This window comes from Prunus dulcis, chromosome 2 (genome assembly GCF_902201215.1).
Source record: "Prunus dulcis chromosome 2, ALMONDv2, whole genome shotgun sequence".
Classification (NCBI taxonomy): domain Eukaryota; kingdom Viridiplantae; phylum Streptophyta; class Magnoliopsida; order Rosales; family Rosaceae; genus Prunus; species Prunus dulcis.
Window position 1 is genome coordinate 24836129 of NC_047651.1, and position 18447 is coordinate 24854575.

The window sequence follows — 18447 nt, forward strand, 5'->3', positions numbered from 1 at the left end:
GGAGATTTGTCATCTTCTCAAGCTCGTATTATATGGCAGTAAATCAATTATCACATCGGGAAGAAAACTACTCAGCACCACACACAAGATCTTGTTAATTCAGATTAAAACACGTATTAACTTAATTCATTAATGTGGTGTTATGTTATGCATGTGGGTGGAGAAGGCACAAATTAAAACCGACCCCCACAGGCTGTAAGACCTAATCTCACTTAAATTATTAACCAAAAATATCCGGACCAATTGTTTGTCCAGATTGGCCCAGCCAGGAAATGCCGACTGGCTCTTTTGTTGGTTTGTGCTGCTAAGTGACACATCCACAAAGAAAGAGAAAGGTGCTCACTCTATAACACCTAAGTAGGTCTAAAGGCAGACAAACAACAATATGACATGCCATCTCACTTTTGAAAAAACAGTGTTATAGCCAATGCGGGATTACGACAGTGGTTGTGGCCTTCTTCTTTCTTTTCGCTTAGCATACAGAATCAAAATTCCTTGATTTCTTTCCTTCCAATGTAACTGAAAAAAAAAAGAAAAAAGGAATGTTAAATTAAAATTCATATTGGCAATTCCTAAATTAAACCCTAAAAAGTTGTATGGCACCATGTAATGCAAAAGCCATATGTATGTGTATATTTCTTCAACCATAAGACTATCGATTTTCTTTTTCAGTACGTACCAATTATTTTTAATATAAAATTCCGTCTAGCCATCTGACTGTGTGCGCGTGCGTTCTGTGCATGTTATGCGCTAGAAATGTAGAGCCCACCGTGGCAGGGCCACACCCAAAAGAAAAGAAGTAAACCCATGCAATAGATCCGTCCTTATCAAGTTATTTGTTAGGGCATTGCATTTTGCTGTTTCATGCCAAGTTGCATCGGTAGCTTTCAAGTAGGGCTAACTTTTTTCTTTACGAATTTTCAACCCCTTCACATTGCTTAGATCTATCATTTTCCTTACTAAGATTTCTGCCAGTCTTTTTTTTTCTCTCTCTTTTCTTAAAGATGAGGATAAAAAATTGTATCGGAATTTAACATAACAAAAGATAAAAGTTGTAGCTCAAAGTGATTAAGAGCATCCACTTCATGCACATGAGGTTATAGGTTCGATTCTCCCTCTCTTGATTATAGGCAACTAGTTACTAGTAGGATATTCACTAAAAATCTTATTGCACTCTTAATTTCTCAGTTGTGTCTTGAATGATCGAACTCTAAAGTCATGTTTTAATTAGGTTACGGGAATACATTAATGAATTAGTGGTACCAAAGATTGATGTGACAACATTGGGGTTGGAAGCAGGTGATACTTTATATATGTAAGGCTTAGTGGCTTACATATATATTGATCATGCCATAACTGAGAAATTGTATCTTACGTTTCATCGCCTTCTTATAGTGCTAAGTGGCTAGCTAGTGCTTGGTGGGGAAGAAATGATTTGTTTTAGGGAAAAAAAAACAAAACTGGAGCTACAATTTGACGAGTAATGTTTCAGTTTGACTTTTATATGTGGTGCTACGATCAACTTATGATGGAGAAATATCAACATCAAATATTGAGACTAATAACATCAAATGAATGTGTGTAATGATGACATCTAAATATTTAACCCTTCCACTACTAAACTTATGACAAGTGCAATAGTCCCACAATAGCCTCGACTCCAAAAATGTAGGGCCATATTAAACTAACGTCGCGTGAAATAAATAATTCGTTATTTAAAAGAGTTGGAACAACTAATTAGATTTTACTCATAAGAACAATATGGAACAACTAACAAGAGTTGTAAAACTCACTGAGTGCATGGGCATGAAGTTAAAAAACAGAGGTTGAGAATGCTTGAGGTAGGTAGGCCTGGATGAAATTCGATGATCAAATTGATTTTAATTAGATCCGCAATGTTTTACCCAGTTTCTGGTGGCCCAATTCGACCACGAAAAGGACAAAAAGAAGAAGATCCTGCTAATATTCTTTACATTCTGTCAAGTTGAGATCAAATTATCATTTTTGTTTTTGTTTTTTTTGGGGTGTATAGCTAAAGCTACAATTACAATATACGTCTCAAGTGTTTGGACTTAAATTACATGCCATTAATTAGGGAGAGCATTTTTGTTCATCACTTTAATCCAAGGTGTATTCTCATCACTCTTCTCAATAATTGATATGTGTCCATATACATAACCATGATTTCATAAATACAAAGTAAAAAATTAACTATGAGTAAAAAGGAAAAGATATATATTGAGTTAAAGTGGTGAACAAACATTTCTTTAATTGAACCGAGTGAGTTTTATTTTTGTTCAATAGGACTCATGTGAATATCTCCCAAGTACAATGGCCAATTGGGTCTTTTAACAAATGAAACAACACCAATCCATATGCATTGAAGAGATGAAGCAAAATAAAAAATATAGTGAAGATCGTTAAGGTGATGATTAAGCAAACACGATTTTGTTTTGTTTAAAAAAAATAATTTACTAATGTTAGTCAATGCGCATATAAATGCGTTGAAAGAAAAATAGTCGCTAACATGATCTAATCAAGTGAAAATAGAGTTTGACTTGCAAATTGATCGTCCCATCTAGGTTGCTCTTCCTGTTCTTGCCACCAGTACCTTTTTTTTGTCATGTTGATTGCTCTATCCGCCCAAAAGCCCAGATAGCCAGGTTTTCCGATTTCTCAAGGCTCGCTCTTTCATGCTATGTTTTTTTAATTTTAACTACACACAAGTTGTTTCATTTGGGCCACAGCACCAGCCACGCACCCTCCTATTTGGGCCCTAAACGGGGTTCAGGCTATTAGTCCAAATATGGGAGTTCGGCCCTGAAGGTTTCAGTCCATTGGTCCAGCCACATCAACTCTGTTACCTAGTTTCTATGTGGATGACTCATATATATTCTGGGTTTTGTAGAGAATGTGGTACCAACCTTCGAACCCAGGACCACTAGGAGTTAGTGCAAGAGCACTTAACCACAAGGGCAGGTAGAAGGCCAATTGACTCATATATTTTCTCATTTTGTTGCTTGGTATGTTTCCCTTTTCACTTTATTTTGTGTTACAAGGGAAGGAACTGCGACTGAAGCAACAATATGTCTTTGTCTCAGCATCCATACAAGATATAATTTGGAGATTTAAAGAGGCTCACAGTAACTTTGATGAATTTCCAGAGAAGTTCTAAGCCTTAACATAATAATCACACAGTTGCAGCCTTGAGAGACAAAAAGTCTGAAATCTTATTGTATGGTGTTGTTAGGACTCTGAAGTATTGATAAAGTGATGAGCATTTTCCGGGGTTGATTGGTTGATTGAAGAAAAGGGAAGGAAAGAAAGGATTTTGAGGAAATTCTCTAAAAAGGAAGAAACTAAGGATTATGACTATTTCAAGACTTTAGATTGTTATATCCTTGTTTGTAGTTAGGCAAAAAACCTAGGTTCTCTTTAAAGTCTTTAAAAAAAAGGTTTAATTTTTTTTTTTTAAAAACAGTATGGTAGCACGGCTATACAATTTATATATTCGAATATATTTTCATGTACAGCTGAGCGGCTATACTATTATGATATATTCAAGTTTGGAAAAAATAAAACAGCATAACGGAGCGGTTCATTATATAGTATAGCCGCGCGGCTATACTATTTTTAAGAAACATTAATAAAACCGAGTATATCCGAGCGGCTATACGATTTTTAAAAAGAAATCAGAAAAATCGAGTATCGCCGAGTGGCTATACTATTTTAATTTTTTTTAAAAAAGGTATAGCCGATCGGCTATACTATTTTTAATATCAGAAGTTTAGATTTTCGCTGCCACTGCAAAAAAAGTTTCTTTCTTTAAAAAATATCAAAACAAGAAGAAAGAGTTTATAAAATTCGAGATACGGGAAAGAGCATACTCAGGGAGGAGACGAAAGGCGGTGAGGGTGTCCTGGAAGATGAGCGACTGAAGATTCTTGGGAATTTTCTTGTAAGCATCTCTGAGAATTAAGCTCAGCTCTTTACAGGCTAACGGGTACCTGTGAATTCTTGGTAAAGACTCTTTCAAGCCAAGTTTTTGGTATCTCTCTAATGGTTTTGACATGCTTTCTGTGATTCGAAGGCACAAGGGAGAGAGAGAAGAGAGTTCCTTCAGATATTCCAAATTTACAACAATTCTGATGGGCTGAGAAGCATAGTTGGGCTGTTTAGTCCTTATGGGCTGCTGATTCGATTGGCCTACTCATTTTTTGACCACCTCTGATATTCCTTTTGTCTTCTTCTTCCTCTTCCCCTTCTGATCCTATTTGGGTATCAGAGCTCGGTTCCGAGAACATGGGCAAAAACCCTCTTTCTCCACAAGAAATGGGTTCCCTAGAGTTGGAGCTACAACTCCACAAAGAAAACCTCAGGCTTCGCTTCAGGAGCTACATAACTCCATAAACTCTATGGCCTCCGCACAAGCTCACTTCCAGCAAACGCTTCTGGAAGATATCCGCCAACTTAAGAGTTGGGTTTGACCAATCAATAACAAAGGATGGGTCCTCCTCAATGCCATGAACAATGAACCTGAACTTCCCTGTGTTTCACGGAGGAAACCACAACCCAGTAGACTGGCTCTACCTCGCGGAGCTTTACTTCAAGTACCTCAAGACTCCCGAGGACACTTACAGGGGGATGCGATTCCATGGATGTCAGGCTTGTACGAGCCCTACCACAGCTTGGATTCATGGTCGCAGTTTGTGGTGAGATTTTTGAAGTTCTTTGGGCCTGGAGAGTGCATCGATATAGATATTGCGCTGAGCAGCCGGGATCAGTGAAAGAGTACACGAGTCACGACCGAGCTCCCGAGGCTTTGCTCTCCGAAGGGGGGGGGGGGAAGAAAAGGGTATAGCCGGGCGGCTATACTATTTATTATTATTATTATTTTAAACCCTCTGTACTGTTAATAGTCTTTTAAAAAAAGGGTATTACTGGGCGGCTATACTATTTATTATATTATTTTTTTAAACCCTCTGTACTGTTAATAGTCTTTTTTAAAAAGGGTTAGCCGGGCGGCTATACTCTGCAGAAATAAAACTAAATACACAGTACAGCCGACTATACTATTTAAAAAAGAAAAAAAAGAAAAATCAAGTATGGACGCGCGGCTATACTAATTTTTAGAAACATTAATAAAACCAAGTATCGCCGACCGGCTGTACCATTTTTAAAAAAAATAAAAAAGGGGTATAGCCGCCCGGCTGTACTATTTGTAAGGAAAATCCAGTATAGCCGCCCGGCTATACTATTTACCAAAAAAGGTCCCACCTACCGATAGGTGCCCACGTGTCAAAATAAGAACAGCCGGTCGGCTATACTATTAAAAAAAAAAAATTCGAAACAACGAGTTGTTGTGCAAAAAATGGGTTCCCTGGAGTTGGAGCTACGACTCCCCAAAGAAGAACTCAGGCTTCGCTTCAGGAGCTACAAAATTCCATAAACTCCATGGCCTCCGCACAAACTCACTTACAGCAAACGCTTCTGGAAGAAATCCGCCAACTTAGATTTGGGTCTGAACAATCAAGTACAAAGGATGGGTCCTCCTCTATGCCATGGACAATGAACCTGAACTTCACTGAATGACAACCCAGTAGACTGGCTCTGCCTCGAGGAGCGTTACTTCAAGTACCTCACGATTCCCGAGGAGACGAAAGTGGAGATTGCGTCTTCGACTAACCTGGGAGCAAAGATTATCAGTTTTGTCCACCAACAGCTCAATCTTCTCACCGCGGTCAAGAACCTGCAGAAGAGATGAATTTCCATGACTAAAAATGGATGCCATATTTACCTACTTGGAATCAGAATGAAAATCGGCCTAGGAGGGCGCCTAGGTGGGTTGGGTCTTTTTTCGGTGCCGAACCCAGAGGACGAAGCAGTTACTGCGAGAAAAAGTTCCGTCCTCTCTGCGAGTGCAAGCGTCGTGTTCGTTCAAATATATTTAAAACGTATAGCCGTTCGGCTGTATCTCAAGACTCCCGATGAGAAGAAAGTGGAGATTGCGTCCCTTCACTTACAGGGGGATGCGATTCCATGGATGTCAGGCTTGTACGAGTCCTACCACAGCTTGGATTCATGGTCGTAGTTTGGGGTGAGATTTTTGAAGTTCTTTGGGCCTGGAGAGTGCATCGATATAGATATTGCTCGGAGCGACCGGGATCAGTGAGAGTACACAACAGAACTCCTGAGGCTTTGCTCTCGAAAAAAAAAAACCGGTACAACCGATCGGCTATACAATGCATAAATAAAACTAAAAATATAGTATAGCCGTGCGGCTATACTATTTTTAAAGAAAATAAAAAACAGGGCTATTGTAAGAACCCAAAACAAAATATCAAAAAAAGAAAGAAATATCTAGAAAGGTAAGGAAAATATCTTTTAGCAAAATGACCAAATTGCCCTCGCATATTTTAATGGGGAAAATTTGACTTTTTGATCGAGAAAGAATTTGGGAATTTCGCTTACGCCATTGCGTAGAGCGCGGCGAAAGGAGTTCGTAGACACGGAGTAGGCCCGAATCGGAGCCGTAACGAAGAAGTTATGGTCTAAAAACCGCGAAGGGCAAAATGGTAATTTGGCCAAAAGTCAGATTTTATACCCTCTCTCTCTCTTCTCCCCGTCACTTTCTCTCTCCTCCCTCTCTCTCCTTCGCGCGATTTGGGGTCGTGCGACCCTTCGCCTTCCAAGGGACGGCCCGGCCACCACAGGCCGAGCCGATCTCCACCGTTGGTACCTACGGGTCCGCCTTCGTGTCGCCGTCACAACCTGACCGATAGCAACCCCGGGGCCGCCCTGAGTTGGCCGGAAAACCATGTTTTCCGACGGAGGTTCCTGCAAAGCCACCCGAACTTCCAGCTCGAAATTCTCCTTCGTTTCTCCACCAAATCGATGGAGTAAGGTATGGTTTCTCATCTATTTTTCGTGCTCTAGCTGATGGGTATATGGGCTTCGATCTATTTTAGCGATAAGAGGTTCGATTTTCGACTTGAAGTTTGGCCGAAACTTCGGCCCTTCGAAACTACGGTTTCTGGTCACTTTTTGGGGTGGTCCAAGAACAAAAGTGACTCCAAATGGGGTGTTTTACCTAGGGTAGGAGTTTGGAGTCTTGGTTCCGAGATTTTTCGGCCACCCGGTATCGCTTTGGACACCCAAAGCTGCCCGCGCGTGCTGGAGCGCGTGGGCGAGGGTAATGATATAATTATGTGCAGATTTGTGACCCTCGTGTCGTCACGAGCGTGTGGAATTTCGCGGATCTCGATTCGGAGTCCGTTTGAGCCCCGAACGGATTTTCCATATCGCGCGATCCGTGAGTGCTGTGTCGTTAAATAGTCGGATCGAGCTGAATTTCGGATATGTCGGTCTACGTGATTTCAGGATCGTGTAGGATTCGACGGATTGCGAATCGGAGTCCCGGATACTCCGGAATCGCGAACCCTGGGGCTAGGGTTAGGGTTTTAAGAGATAACGCGATTTTGGCCGATCCGACCGTCCGATTCGGACCAAATTCGCAGAATATGGTTCCCGCTGTATGAGAAACCTTCAGGGAAGCCCAGATTGGCCATCGGAGGCCGTGGACCCGCGGGGTCCCGGGTCGGCCGGTCGGATAACTTATCGCTTCAGTAAGCATCGGGTCTTCCAAATCTGGCCTAAGAGTCTAAAAAGCTAAGGTGGGCATAGGAGTAACCTGAAACGAGTGAACGTATTTCTAGGAGCCGGGGGCAGGGTGTTTAGTTGAAATTCTTTTTATTCAGCAGTTTATTAATTTAATCTTTATGGATAATCAGGCATCAGAGGTCCAGCCGATCAGCATGAGGAAGCTTCAAAGGGTCAAATTAGCTTGGACCATCCGTGAGTGGACCTTCTTTCATAAATCAGATTTCATGAATGACTTGATGTGCTTTTATATGAATTGATGTGCTTTTATATAAAATAGATTTTATAAATGATTTTATATAAATGAGTTTTATATTTGAGTTTATTTGAGTAAGTTTCTTCATTCAGTTTTTGAGTAAGTTTTAATACGATTTTGAATATGAGCAGTACAGTAATAATTCTATAAGTCGGTGCTGCTTATTTACCAGTTACAGAAACAGAGTTTGAGTTTTGAATCAGTTAAGACCGCAGCACGACTTGAGTTTTACAGTTATTATTCAGATATTTCTTTTTACAAGGACTTTATTTTAAAACCACCTTGTACCCGTTTTTCTTTATGGTGATTACCCAGAGTCGGACCGATGTCTACGGACATCCAGTCTGATTATAGTTCAGTCAGTGCACTTGACTTTGCCTCACGAGTTTCGGGGACGCTCGGACCGTGAGTGCGAGGATTTGCGGCTCGGCAGACTTGGTGTCCCGAGACCTGCCAGGATTTGCGGCTCGGCTGACTTTATGTCCCCGAGACCTGCCAGGATTGCGGATCAGGCTGACTACGGTCCCCCGCATCCTGCCAGAGCGACTCGAGTTGACTTGGTGTCATCGAGGAATCTGCCGGCGGGACAGGCTGATCATAGTCCCCTGATTTCGCCAGTTTGCGGCTCGGGTAAGTCTGTGTGACGCCCGAGACCTGCCAGGAATTGACGGAAGTGACAGGGGTACATACTGGTGGTATTTTCAAAGGATTCTGAGTTTCTTTATTAAATGTTGATTTTCAGCTATTATAAATCAGTTTTTCTGATTTTTCAGATATAGATCCCTTTATATTTGTTCAGTTATGAAAGATCTGAGTACAGAGTTTTTATACGCGTTGGATTTCAGTACTTTTATGAAAGCTTTGAATTCAGTGGTTTGTATGAAACTTTCAAGTTTGAATATGACTGATATAGAATGCCTTGAATTGACTACGCGTGATATAATAAGTAAGTATTCAGTTTTATTTAGCTAAATTTATTTTACCATGGGGGATATTATGTTTATGAGAATTGTTTTGAAGAACATTATTGTTGCTTTGGTCCACTCACATTTTCAACCTGTTTTTCGCCCCCAGGCCGTAGAAGGACGCGGGATCCACCACCGGGCCAATCATAGTTTCCGCGCCAAGGTAAAGTTTTGCAGAATCCTTGCAACCTTGAAAACCCTAGAAAATGCTCTGATATCATGTTGAACATAAGGAACTGAGGTTGGAATCTGTTTGTTGACTTAGTCTGGCTGTTGGTAGGGTTTCTGAGATTGTTTGACAGGTGAAAAGTTTTGGGGTTGGTCAAAATACAGGGGAGACTCTGTCGAATTTTCGGTAGAAGTCTAAGGAAAATTTAAAGAAAAATTGAAGTAAGAAGGGTAAAAAGGTCATTTGTGCCCGACATTCGCCAGGTGTCGGACACGCACAGGACTTGGCTCGAATTCCAAAGTGGAAATTAGGTCGGGTCCTGTCAGCTATACTCAGAAACATTAATAAAACGCGGTACAGCCGCACGGCTATACTATTTAAAAAATAAAAGCCGATTATAGCCGGTCGGCTATACTATATACCAAAAAAAAAAGGATGGGTCCTCCTTAATGCCATGGACAATGAACCTGAACTTCCCTGTGTTTCGCGGAGGAAACGACAACCCAGTAGACTGGCTCTGCCTCGCAGAGCGTTACTTCAAGTACCTTAAGACTCCCCAGGAGAAGAAAGTGGAGATTGCGTCCCTTCACTTACAGCCTGTAAGTTACAGGGGGGATGCGATTCCATGGATGTCAGGCTTGTACGAGCCGTACCACAACTTGGATTTATGGTCGCAGTTTGTGGTGAAATTTTTTAAGTTCTTTGGGCATGGAGAGTGCATAGATATAGAGGTTGCGCTGGGCAACCATAAGCAAACGGGATCAGTGAAAGAGTACACGAGAATTCCTGAGGCTATACTCTGTCTGGTAAAAAAAACAAAAAAAAGGTATGGCCGATCGGCTATACTACTTATGCGCTTCTCAAATTCATTGTCAGGTCAGGCGCAACTTCCTGCACGAACACCATGAAAATTCCGTAAGACATGGAAGTCTGAAGAAAATAGGTGCTGACGACCAGGAGGATTTTATGTATCCTATTGAAGGACTTGAACTTACAGATTTTAGGGGAGGTGGATTCTCGCTGTCCTCCTTCACTGCAGGACCAGATTTCTCTGGTCACCTTTGTTTTCAGGTGCTGCAGTTTCAGTCGTTGCACCGACAGCGTGTTCCCCTTCAGTTGAAAATCAGTATATGGGCGCGGACATACACCCGAGTATAGCCGCACGGCTATACTATTTGTAAAAAAATAAAATAAAAACCCAAGCATATCCCACGGCTATATTATTTTTAAAAAAAATCTAGTCAACGGAGTATAGCCGCGTGGCTATACTATTTGCAAAAGAGGACCCGCCTAGCGATAAGGTGTTCACGTGTCAAAACAAGTATAAGACAGCCGAACTGCTGTCTTTTTAAAAAAAGTATAGCCGGTCGGCTATACTATTTTTTATTATTTATTTATTATTTTAAAAAAAAGTATAGCCGCGGGGTTTCAGGTTTGCTTGTTTCTTCTCAATGCTGCTATTTATTGCTTATTTATAATATATTTTGAATATGTATTCTATTGTTGTATCAAAAGATGATATGTTCTTGCAGAAACTGGCTACTACAATGAGATGAAGATTTTCCATTACGCTATTGTGGGAACCTAATTAATTCAAAACCCTAGGTCAAATAATTAGGCCAATCAATTTGGGAATTATTTGACCTAATTAGGAGTTACCTAACCTAATTGGGAGTTACCTAACCTAATTGGGAATTACCTAATCAAATTGGGGGTTACTTGATCCTCGCCTTAATTAGGGATTCGGTTACATCCATAATCCCTAAATACACCAACCTCACCAACTACACCAACCACACCAACTACACCAACCCCACCAACCTTTCCAAGGCCACTATAAATACTTGGTCATGCACAAGGATGAGGTACGCCTAAATTCCTACTAAACTCTACAGAAGTTATTTCTCAAAACCCCTAGCCACCCCCTCTCTTCTCTCTCTCTCACACAAGGCTCCGGCCACCACACACGGCTCCGGCCACCCGGTTTTCCTTGAATTACCCTACCTAACTTAGGCATCGGAGGGCCTTTGGCCAACACCCCCCGGGTGTGGTCCTTTTACTCCGATCTGTTTTGCAGGGAGAAAGAGAGGCGGAGAAGACGAAGGAATCTTGGGCGAATATTCTCGTGGGGAAATTTGCTCCCACAAATTGGTGCTTTCATTGAGAGCACGAGTTATACTCAACGCGTGCTCAAGGAATCCGTTCCTCCAATTTTCCAATCCACCGAATCCTTCCAAACAACCATGGTTAAAGCTGCCGCGATGGCTAGATCCGAGACGCCCCAAAGCCACTCCACCCACGATCCCGCAATCGACATGGTGGGGCCGCCACCTCTCACCACCGCACCGGCCACGGTCGCCGAACATGGTGGAACTTCCCATCAAGGAGGACTTGTTACCACCGCCGACCCGGGGCTGGTCTTGGAGCAACTCCAAGCTTTCCCTTCATTGCCTCCACGCGCGACGCACGCTCCTGCATACACCTCCAATGAAAACCTAGCCCGTGTGCAGTTGGGCTCCACGCACTTCTCTCCTCCCGATCCACGAAGTCAAGCAGACGTTAATCTAAGAGTTGACCAGCTAGCTCAGAGAATGGACGACCAAAGCAATCTAATGAGGCAGCTCATCAACCAAATAGGCTTTGCTCAAAACCTTGGCCTTGGACAACCGGGCGAGGAGAGAAGGCTGGACGAACGCGCTGGTGGACGACTCGACGTCCGTGCCCGCTTGGGCCCGCAGGGAAATGTACATCAAAGGCTAGGCCCCCAAGGAGGTCAGCCAAACAACCATCGCAACGAGGATCGCGAAGAAAGTCGTTCGGCTATCTACTCGCAGAGAAGCGTTCTAGAAAGGCTAGGCCCCCAGGAAGGCCAGTTGGATAACCCTCACAATGAGGACCATGAGGAAAGGCGCTCCGTTACTCACTCTCGAGGAACCAATTCTCGTCGACAAGCTACGGAGAATCTTTCGCAAGCACAGTCCACCAACACTCCAACTAGGCAGCGCAGGAGAGAAGGTCGACCCTCGGAGGACAATGAGGAAGTCAGTCAATCCCGTGGAGGTCGCCAGCGTAACAAACTAGCAATGTGTGCAGAGGACGTTGAGAAGCTCGTGAATGACCGACTTCGAGACTTGAAGACCGGAGGAAACTTCGAGGATTCACTACGTAAGGAGATGGACCAGGTGAACTCTACGCCTTTCACCCTCGATATCGAGCAGGCTGTTCACCCGAAGCGATTCTCGACACCCTTGTTCATATACTTCAAAGGGGATTCCGATCCCGAGAGCCACTTAAAACACTTCAAAAGTGTTATGATCCTCCACCAGGCTGACGACGCGCTAATGTGCAAGGTGTTTGCAATGACTTTGCTAGGAGCAGCTCAAGACTGGTTCCACACCCTGCCATCTGGGTCGATCAGCAGCTTCAAGGAGCTAGCTTATGTATTCACCAAAGAATACACTTCTTATCGGATGATCAAGAAGAATCCTGACCACCTGTTCAACCTGCAAAAGAAGTACGAAGAATCCCTTCGAGATTACATCAAGAGGTTCAAAGCAGAAAGGGCGAACATCATTGGATGTGACGACCGAATCGCGTCATCGGCCTTCAAAAGGGGCTTGCCAATTGAGTGTGAGCTATATCGCGAGCTGACCATCTCTCCCTGCCAAACACTACTAGAAGTCTTCGCGACAGCAGAGCGCTATGCGCTTTGGGACGATGACCGGACCGCCGCAAAGAAAGCTGCCAAGCAAGCCGATCAACCGGTTGAGCCGACAAGCCAAAGAAACGACATGATAAAAGACAAGGATGGGGGCAAGCGCGAATTACAGCCTCAGGGAGGTGCTCCAACAACTGAGACCTACACCAAGTTTACTATTCCGATACAGCAGATCCTAGCCCAAGTAAAGAACATGCCTTGGTTGAAGAAACCATCGCCTTTGAAGGGAAACCCAGCCAAGAAGGATACCAGAAGATACTGCGAATTCCATGAAGGGCACGGTCATTACACAAATGACTGCTTCACCTGGAAAAAGCACCTCGAAGAACTGGTCGGAGACGGCCATTGCACATAATTCATTACAAGGGGGGCTATCCAGCAAATCAAAGATCGTGACGCGGCTGCCAATGAACCTCCACGAAAAAAGTCATACGGATCAGCACGATCTTAGCCGACTTTAAGAGGCCGAGCTGAGCATCGAGGAGCAAAAGAGAAAGATCATGTAAGCGACAAAGCGAAGGTCTCCTAAGCTGTCACTTGCTACCCAGTCATGGAAGACGATCCCGACATCACCTTTTAAGGGAAAGAAGTTCCAAGACAACGGAATGCCCATCACCTCCGAATGTGCTATCCACAAGCTCCTCGCCTATCAGCTCGCTCCAAGCAGGCGGCCAGGCCTCCCTCACCTACATTGAAGACAAGTTACTTTGATGTTACCTCTGCAACTCATCTATTTTGTTCAATAAAGCAATGTAGTCACGTAGACATCAATACATGTTCAAGCATTTCTTTCCAAATACAATCGACACGTCTCCGGACGTAGGCCAAACGGGCCCCTCTCATCGACACGTCTCCGGACGTAGGCCAAACGGGCCGCTCTCATCGACACGTCTCCGGACGTAGGCCAAACGGGCCGCACATTCATCCGGACGTAGGCCAAACACGACTCATCGACACGTCTCCGACGTAGGCCAAACGGGCCCGACTCATCGACACGTCTCCGACGTAGGCCAAACGGGCCCCTCTCATCGACACGTCTCCGGACGTAGGCCAAACGGGCCGCACTCATTGACACGTCTCCGGACTTAGGCTAAACGGGCCCACTCATCGACACGTCTCCGGACGTAGGCCAAACGGGCTGCTCTCATCGACACGTCTCCGGACGTAGGCCAAACGGGCCGCACTCATCGAAACGTCTCCGGACGTAGGCCAAACGGGCCCGTTTCATCGACACGTCTCCGGACGTAGGCCAAACGGGCTGCTCTCATCGACACGTCTCCTGGACGTAGGTCAAACGGGCCGCTCTCATCGACGAGTCTCTGGACATAGGCTAAACATGCTGTGACCTGAGAAAAACATCTTATGGGATGTGCAGAACACACCCGGAGTCTTTCAAGGGGGACCCTGGTGCTCGCCAACTTCCTAAGGGAAATCATCCTACGGGATGTGCAGAACACACCCGGAGTCCCTCAAGGGGGACCCTGGTGCTCGCCAACTTCCTAAGGGAAATCATCCTACGGGATGTGCAGAACACACCCGGAGTCTCTCAAGCGGGACCCTGGTGCTCGCCAACTTCCTAAGAGGAATCATGCTACAGGATATGCAGTGCATGCCCGGAGTCCTTCATGGGGGACCCTGGTACTCACAAATCTCTAAAGGAGGACGTGCAATCAAAACATAGGCTGGTTACTCAAGCAATTGGCAAGTCAAACACCTCCTCTACGCAGGAGCCCAAGTCCACGAAGGAAGCCCAGATACAGCTGGACAGCCCAACGGATAATTTACATCTCCTACATGCCGCCACACGCCACGCAGAAGCTGGGGGGCATTTGTGGGAACCTAATTAATTCAAAACCCTAGGTCAAATAATTAGGCCAATCAATTTGGGAATTATTTGACCTAATTAGGAGTTACCTAACCTAATTGGGAGTTACCTAACCTAATTGGGAATTACCTAATCAAATTGGGGGTTACTTGATCCTCGCCTTAATTAGGGATTCGGTTAAATCCATAATCCCTAAATACACCAACCTCACCAACTACACCAACCACACCAACCTCACCAACTACACCAACCCCACCAACCTTTCCAAGGCCACTATAAATACTTGGTCACGCACAAGGATGAGGTACGCCTAAATTCCTACTAAACTCTACAGAAGTTATTTCTCAAAAACCCTAGCCACCCCCTCTCTTTCTCTCTCTCACACAAGGCTCCGGCCACCACACACGGCTCCGGCCACCCGGTTTTCCTTGAATTACCCTACCTAACTTAGGCATCGGAGAGCCTTTGGCCAACACCCCCCGGGTGTGGTCCTTTTACTCCGATCTGTTTTGCAGGGAGAAAGAGAGGCGGAGAAGACGAAGGAATCTTGGGCGAATATTCTCGTGGGAAAATTTGCTCCCACAGCTATCATTAAGGTTTTTATAGATGCCGCTGGGACAGTTTATCAACATATTATACAGATAGCTTCAACTCTCGAACTTCAGGATTTTTGAGTATAATAATCATGCCTTAATTCATTTTAGCTGTATTCTCTTCTCCCTCACTTGAGAATATCCCAATATATTATTTATTTATCAGTCACCAAATTTGACTTAATACTAAATTAATGTTAGGGTTTAGGGTTGTATGTGGGGAATCTCGCTTCTGCATTAACAGATAGTTGACTAACAGACAACTTGCCTTCAATATTATCCCATGGCAGTTGAAGATTGACGGTGTAATAAGATGCCCAAGTCCGATGGGTTATCAATTTATCAATATTTTTTTACATGAACAGATGAGTTTTATGTGAAATTTTATTTGTTAAATTGGTTGATTATCCGTAATTAAAGGTTATCACTACTTCGTAAATGGCCATGTCCCTTTAAATATAAATATATTTTGACTAGATTATCAATTGAGTTACGTTTCTATTCACGTAGTTTTCAGCTTGGTTTGACTTATACTCATGATGAGTCATGCCATCTTTCATTATCCTATTTATTTGTTCAACAATTGATATAAAAAAGCTTGATATCACATCCAGAGTTTCTGCTCCAAAGTTTTATGATGGCAAACAGCGAAAATCTAGATTCTGTAAAACTGAATTCCCCTGAACTTCCATCTCTCATTAGATATATATCATCAAATGAAGTGGCTGGCTTTGATAATGTTGAGGAAAATAGATTTCTCAATGGCAGCTGTCAACCAAGTCACCTTCAACCTATCAGTCCATCAGCTAAAGTAAGTTCATCTTAAACTTTCATGCCTACTAAATACAAAAGAGGCAGTAGCACAGTTCACATGCTATAATTGCTTTCACAAATTTATTTCATTCTGCCAAACAAGGAGAAGAAAAAATAAAGTTTTTTATAATGGTTATGCATATAGTAACTTGTTTTATGCATTTTTACACCAGGGAATTGAGGCGGCAGCGTTTGATGCATCTGAACCCCCGATTCATCAAAGGGTCCATTCTGTTTCTATTAGCATGCCATCATCACCAACTGGAATTCATTTACACAACAGCAAAAATATGATCTTCAGTGAAATTCCAATATCTTCTGCCGCAACTGAAACTGCTGGCACCAAACTGCCCAAAGCCGTAAAATTTCACTCTCAACCAATGCCAAAAAGCTCTGCACTTGAGGAGGCAATTAGCACTGGACATTTTTCTTATCATCCAAGTATCGAAAGGTTGAAAGATAAGAGGTTTGATACTTTCAAAACATGGTCTGGGAAAGTGGAAAGGCAGATAACACTACTCCGTGGAAAGACACCAAGGGAGACTGAACCAGAGAATGCTAATCTGCAAAATGCAGAAGTTGAACGTTTACCTGCAGACCGATACTTTGATGCATTGGAAGGGCCAGAGTTAGAAACCCTTAGGGTAATGTGTTATGTTCTTCTTCAATATTTACAAATGTTTATCTATATATTAAAAAAAAAAAAAATAGCACTTACAAATGTTTATCTATCAAAAAAAGCATTTACAAATGTTTGATATTGTTTTGTTCCTCAACTTTAATGTGATGAAACAGGATTCAGAGGAAATACTCCTTCCAGAAGACAAACAATGGCCATTTCTTCTCCGGTATCCGTTTCTTCATTTAGCATCTGCCTCGGTGTTAGCAGCCAAGCTATTTTGTGGAAGACCCTTCCTACCTCTGCCTCCACGAAATTCCTCCACTTAAGCTTAATACCAAATCTAGTTCTGTGGTGCATTTCAGTTGCTCTTGTAGCTATTGTTGCTTGTATCTACCTTCTAAAAGTGATCCTTTACTTTGAAGCAGTTCGCCGTGAGTACTACCACCCTGTTCGTGTCAACTTCTTCTTTTCCCCATGGATAGCCCTCTTGTTCTTAGCTCTTGGAGTGCCACCTTCATTTGCTAACAACCTGCATCCAGCTCTTTGGTACATCCTCATGACCCCAATCTTATGCCTTGAGCTTAAAATCTATGGACAGTGGATGTCAGGAGGCCAACGTAGGCTTTCAAAGGTAGCCAATCCTGTTAACCATCTCGCAATTGTTGGGAATTTTGTGGGGGCATTGCTAGGTGCGTCAATGGGACTAAAAGAAGGACCAATATTCTTCTTTGCTGTGGGGTTGGCTCACTACATGGTATTATTTGTAACTCTCTACCAGAGGCTTCCAACAAACGAGACTGTAATCCCAAAGGACCTCCATCCTGTTTTCTTTCTGTTTGTTGCAGCACCAAGTGTAGCTTCCATGGCATGGGGAAGAATCCAAGGCTCTTTCAATTACGGTTCACGAATTTTTTACTTCATTTCCTTGTTCCTTTATCTCTCACTGGCAAGTATAACCTGAATCAAGTCCCAATACTCTAGGACTACCAAGATAATATAGATTATTGATTCATTTATTTTATTAAGAACTAGTATTCTTAACTTTTTCTAATCCTTCTTCACTGCTTGTACAGGCAGTTCGGGTTAACTTTTTCAGAGGATTTAAGTAAGATATCACATCCATTAATTTCTCTACATAACCTGAAAATAATATTGCACATTTATACTTCAAATGCCTAACATTCACTTTCATCTGGATCTATAGGTTTTCTTTGACATGGTGGGCATATACATTCCCAATGACTGGTGCTGCCATTGCAACCATCAGGTACTCAAATGAGGTCACAAATGCGGTAACACAAACTCTGGCTGTCATACTCTCTCTCACCGCCACGATCGTAGTCACCATTCTTCTCATAACAACCATCTTGCATTGTTTTGTGATCCAAGACCTCTTCCCCAATGACATTGCAATTGCCATCAGTGACAGAAAGTTAAAACCAAACAGGACATGGTTCCAACTTAGACACGGAAGCTCGGACTCAAAGGACATCAAAAAACTTTTGAAGTCAGCAACAAGTTCAGAAAACAAAGATTTAGAGGCCACCTAGCTCTGAGATTTTGAGTAACAACATGTATATGATGTTTTGCCCCTACATGGGAGGAACATAGATTTAAACTTTCATAGTTCCAGTGAGCATATGGAGAGTGAAACATCATATATTGTGTAGTACATTAAGAGTGCATTGTGAGAGAAGGGTGCCGGTAATATTGTGTGTTATACTAGTTAGATTTCCGGAACCGTTTGAAGAAATAAACCGATCCATGATCTTGTTTAATTAATTGCCTTCTTGGCTCTTGATAGTGGTAATAAGTATTTAGCTTCCT

The 18447-nt window shown here is 43.0% G+C and overlaps 1 protein-coding gene across 1 annotated transcript; it reads left to right on the forward strand.

The window, feature by feature from the left end:
• Positions 1-15819: 15819 nt before the first annotated feature.
• LOC117619277 (S-type anion channel SLAH3-like) lies at positions 15820-18320 on the forward strand. The gene is given in 6 exon segments (XM_034349193.1): positions 15820-15996; positions 16172-16642; positions 16794-16851; positions 16854-17566; positions 17694-17725; positions 17825-18320. Coding segments are annotated over 6 exon segments (1797 nt in total). The 3' UTR covers positions 18171-18320.
• Positions 18321-18447: the final 127 nt, after the last annotated feature.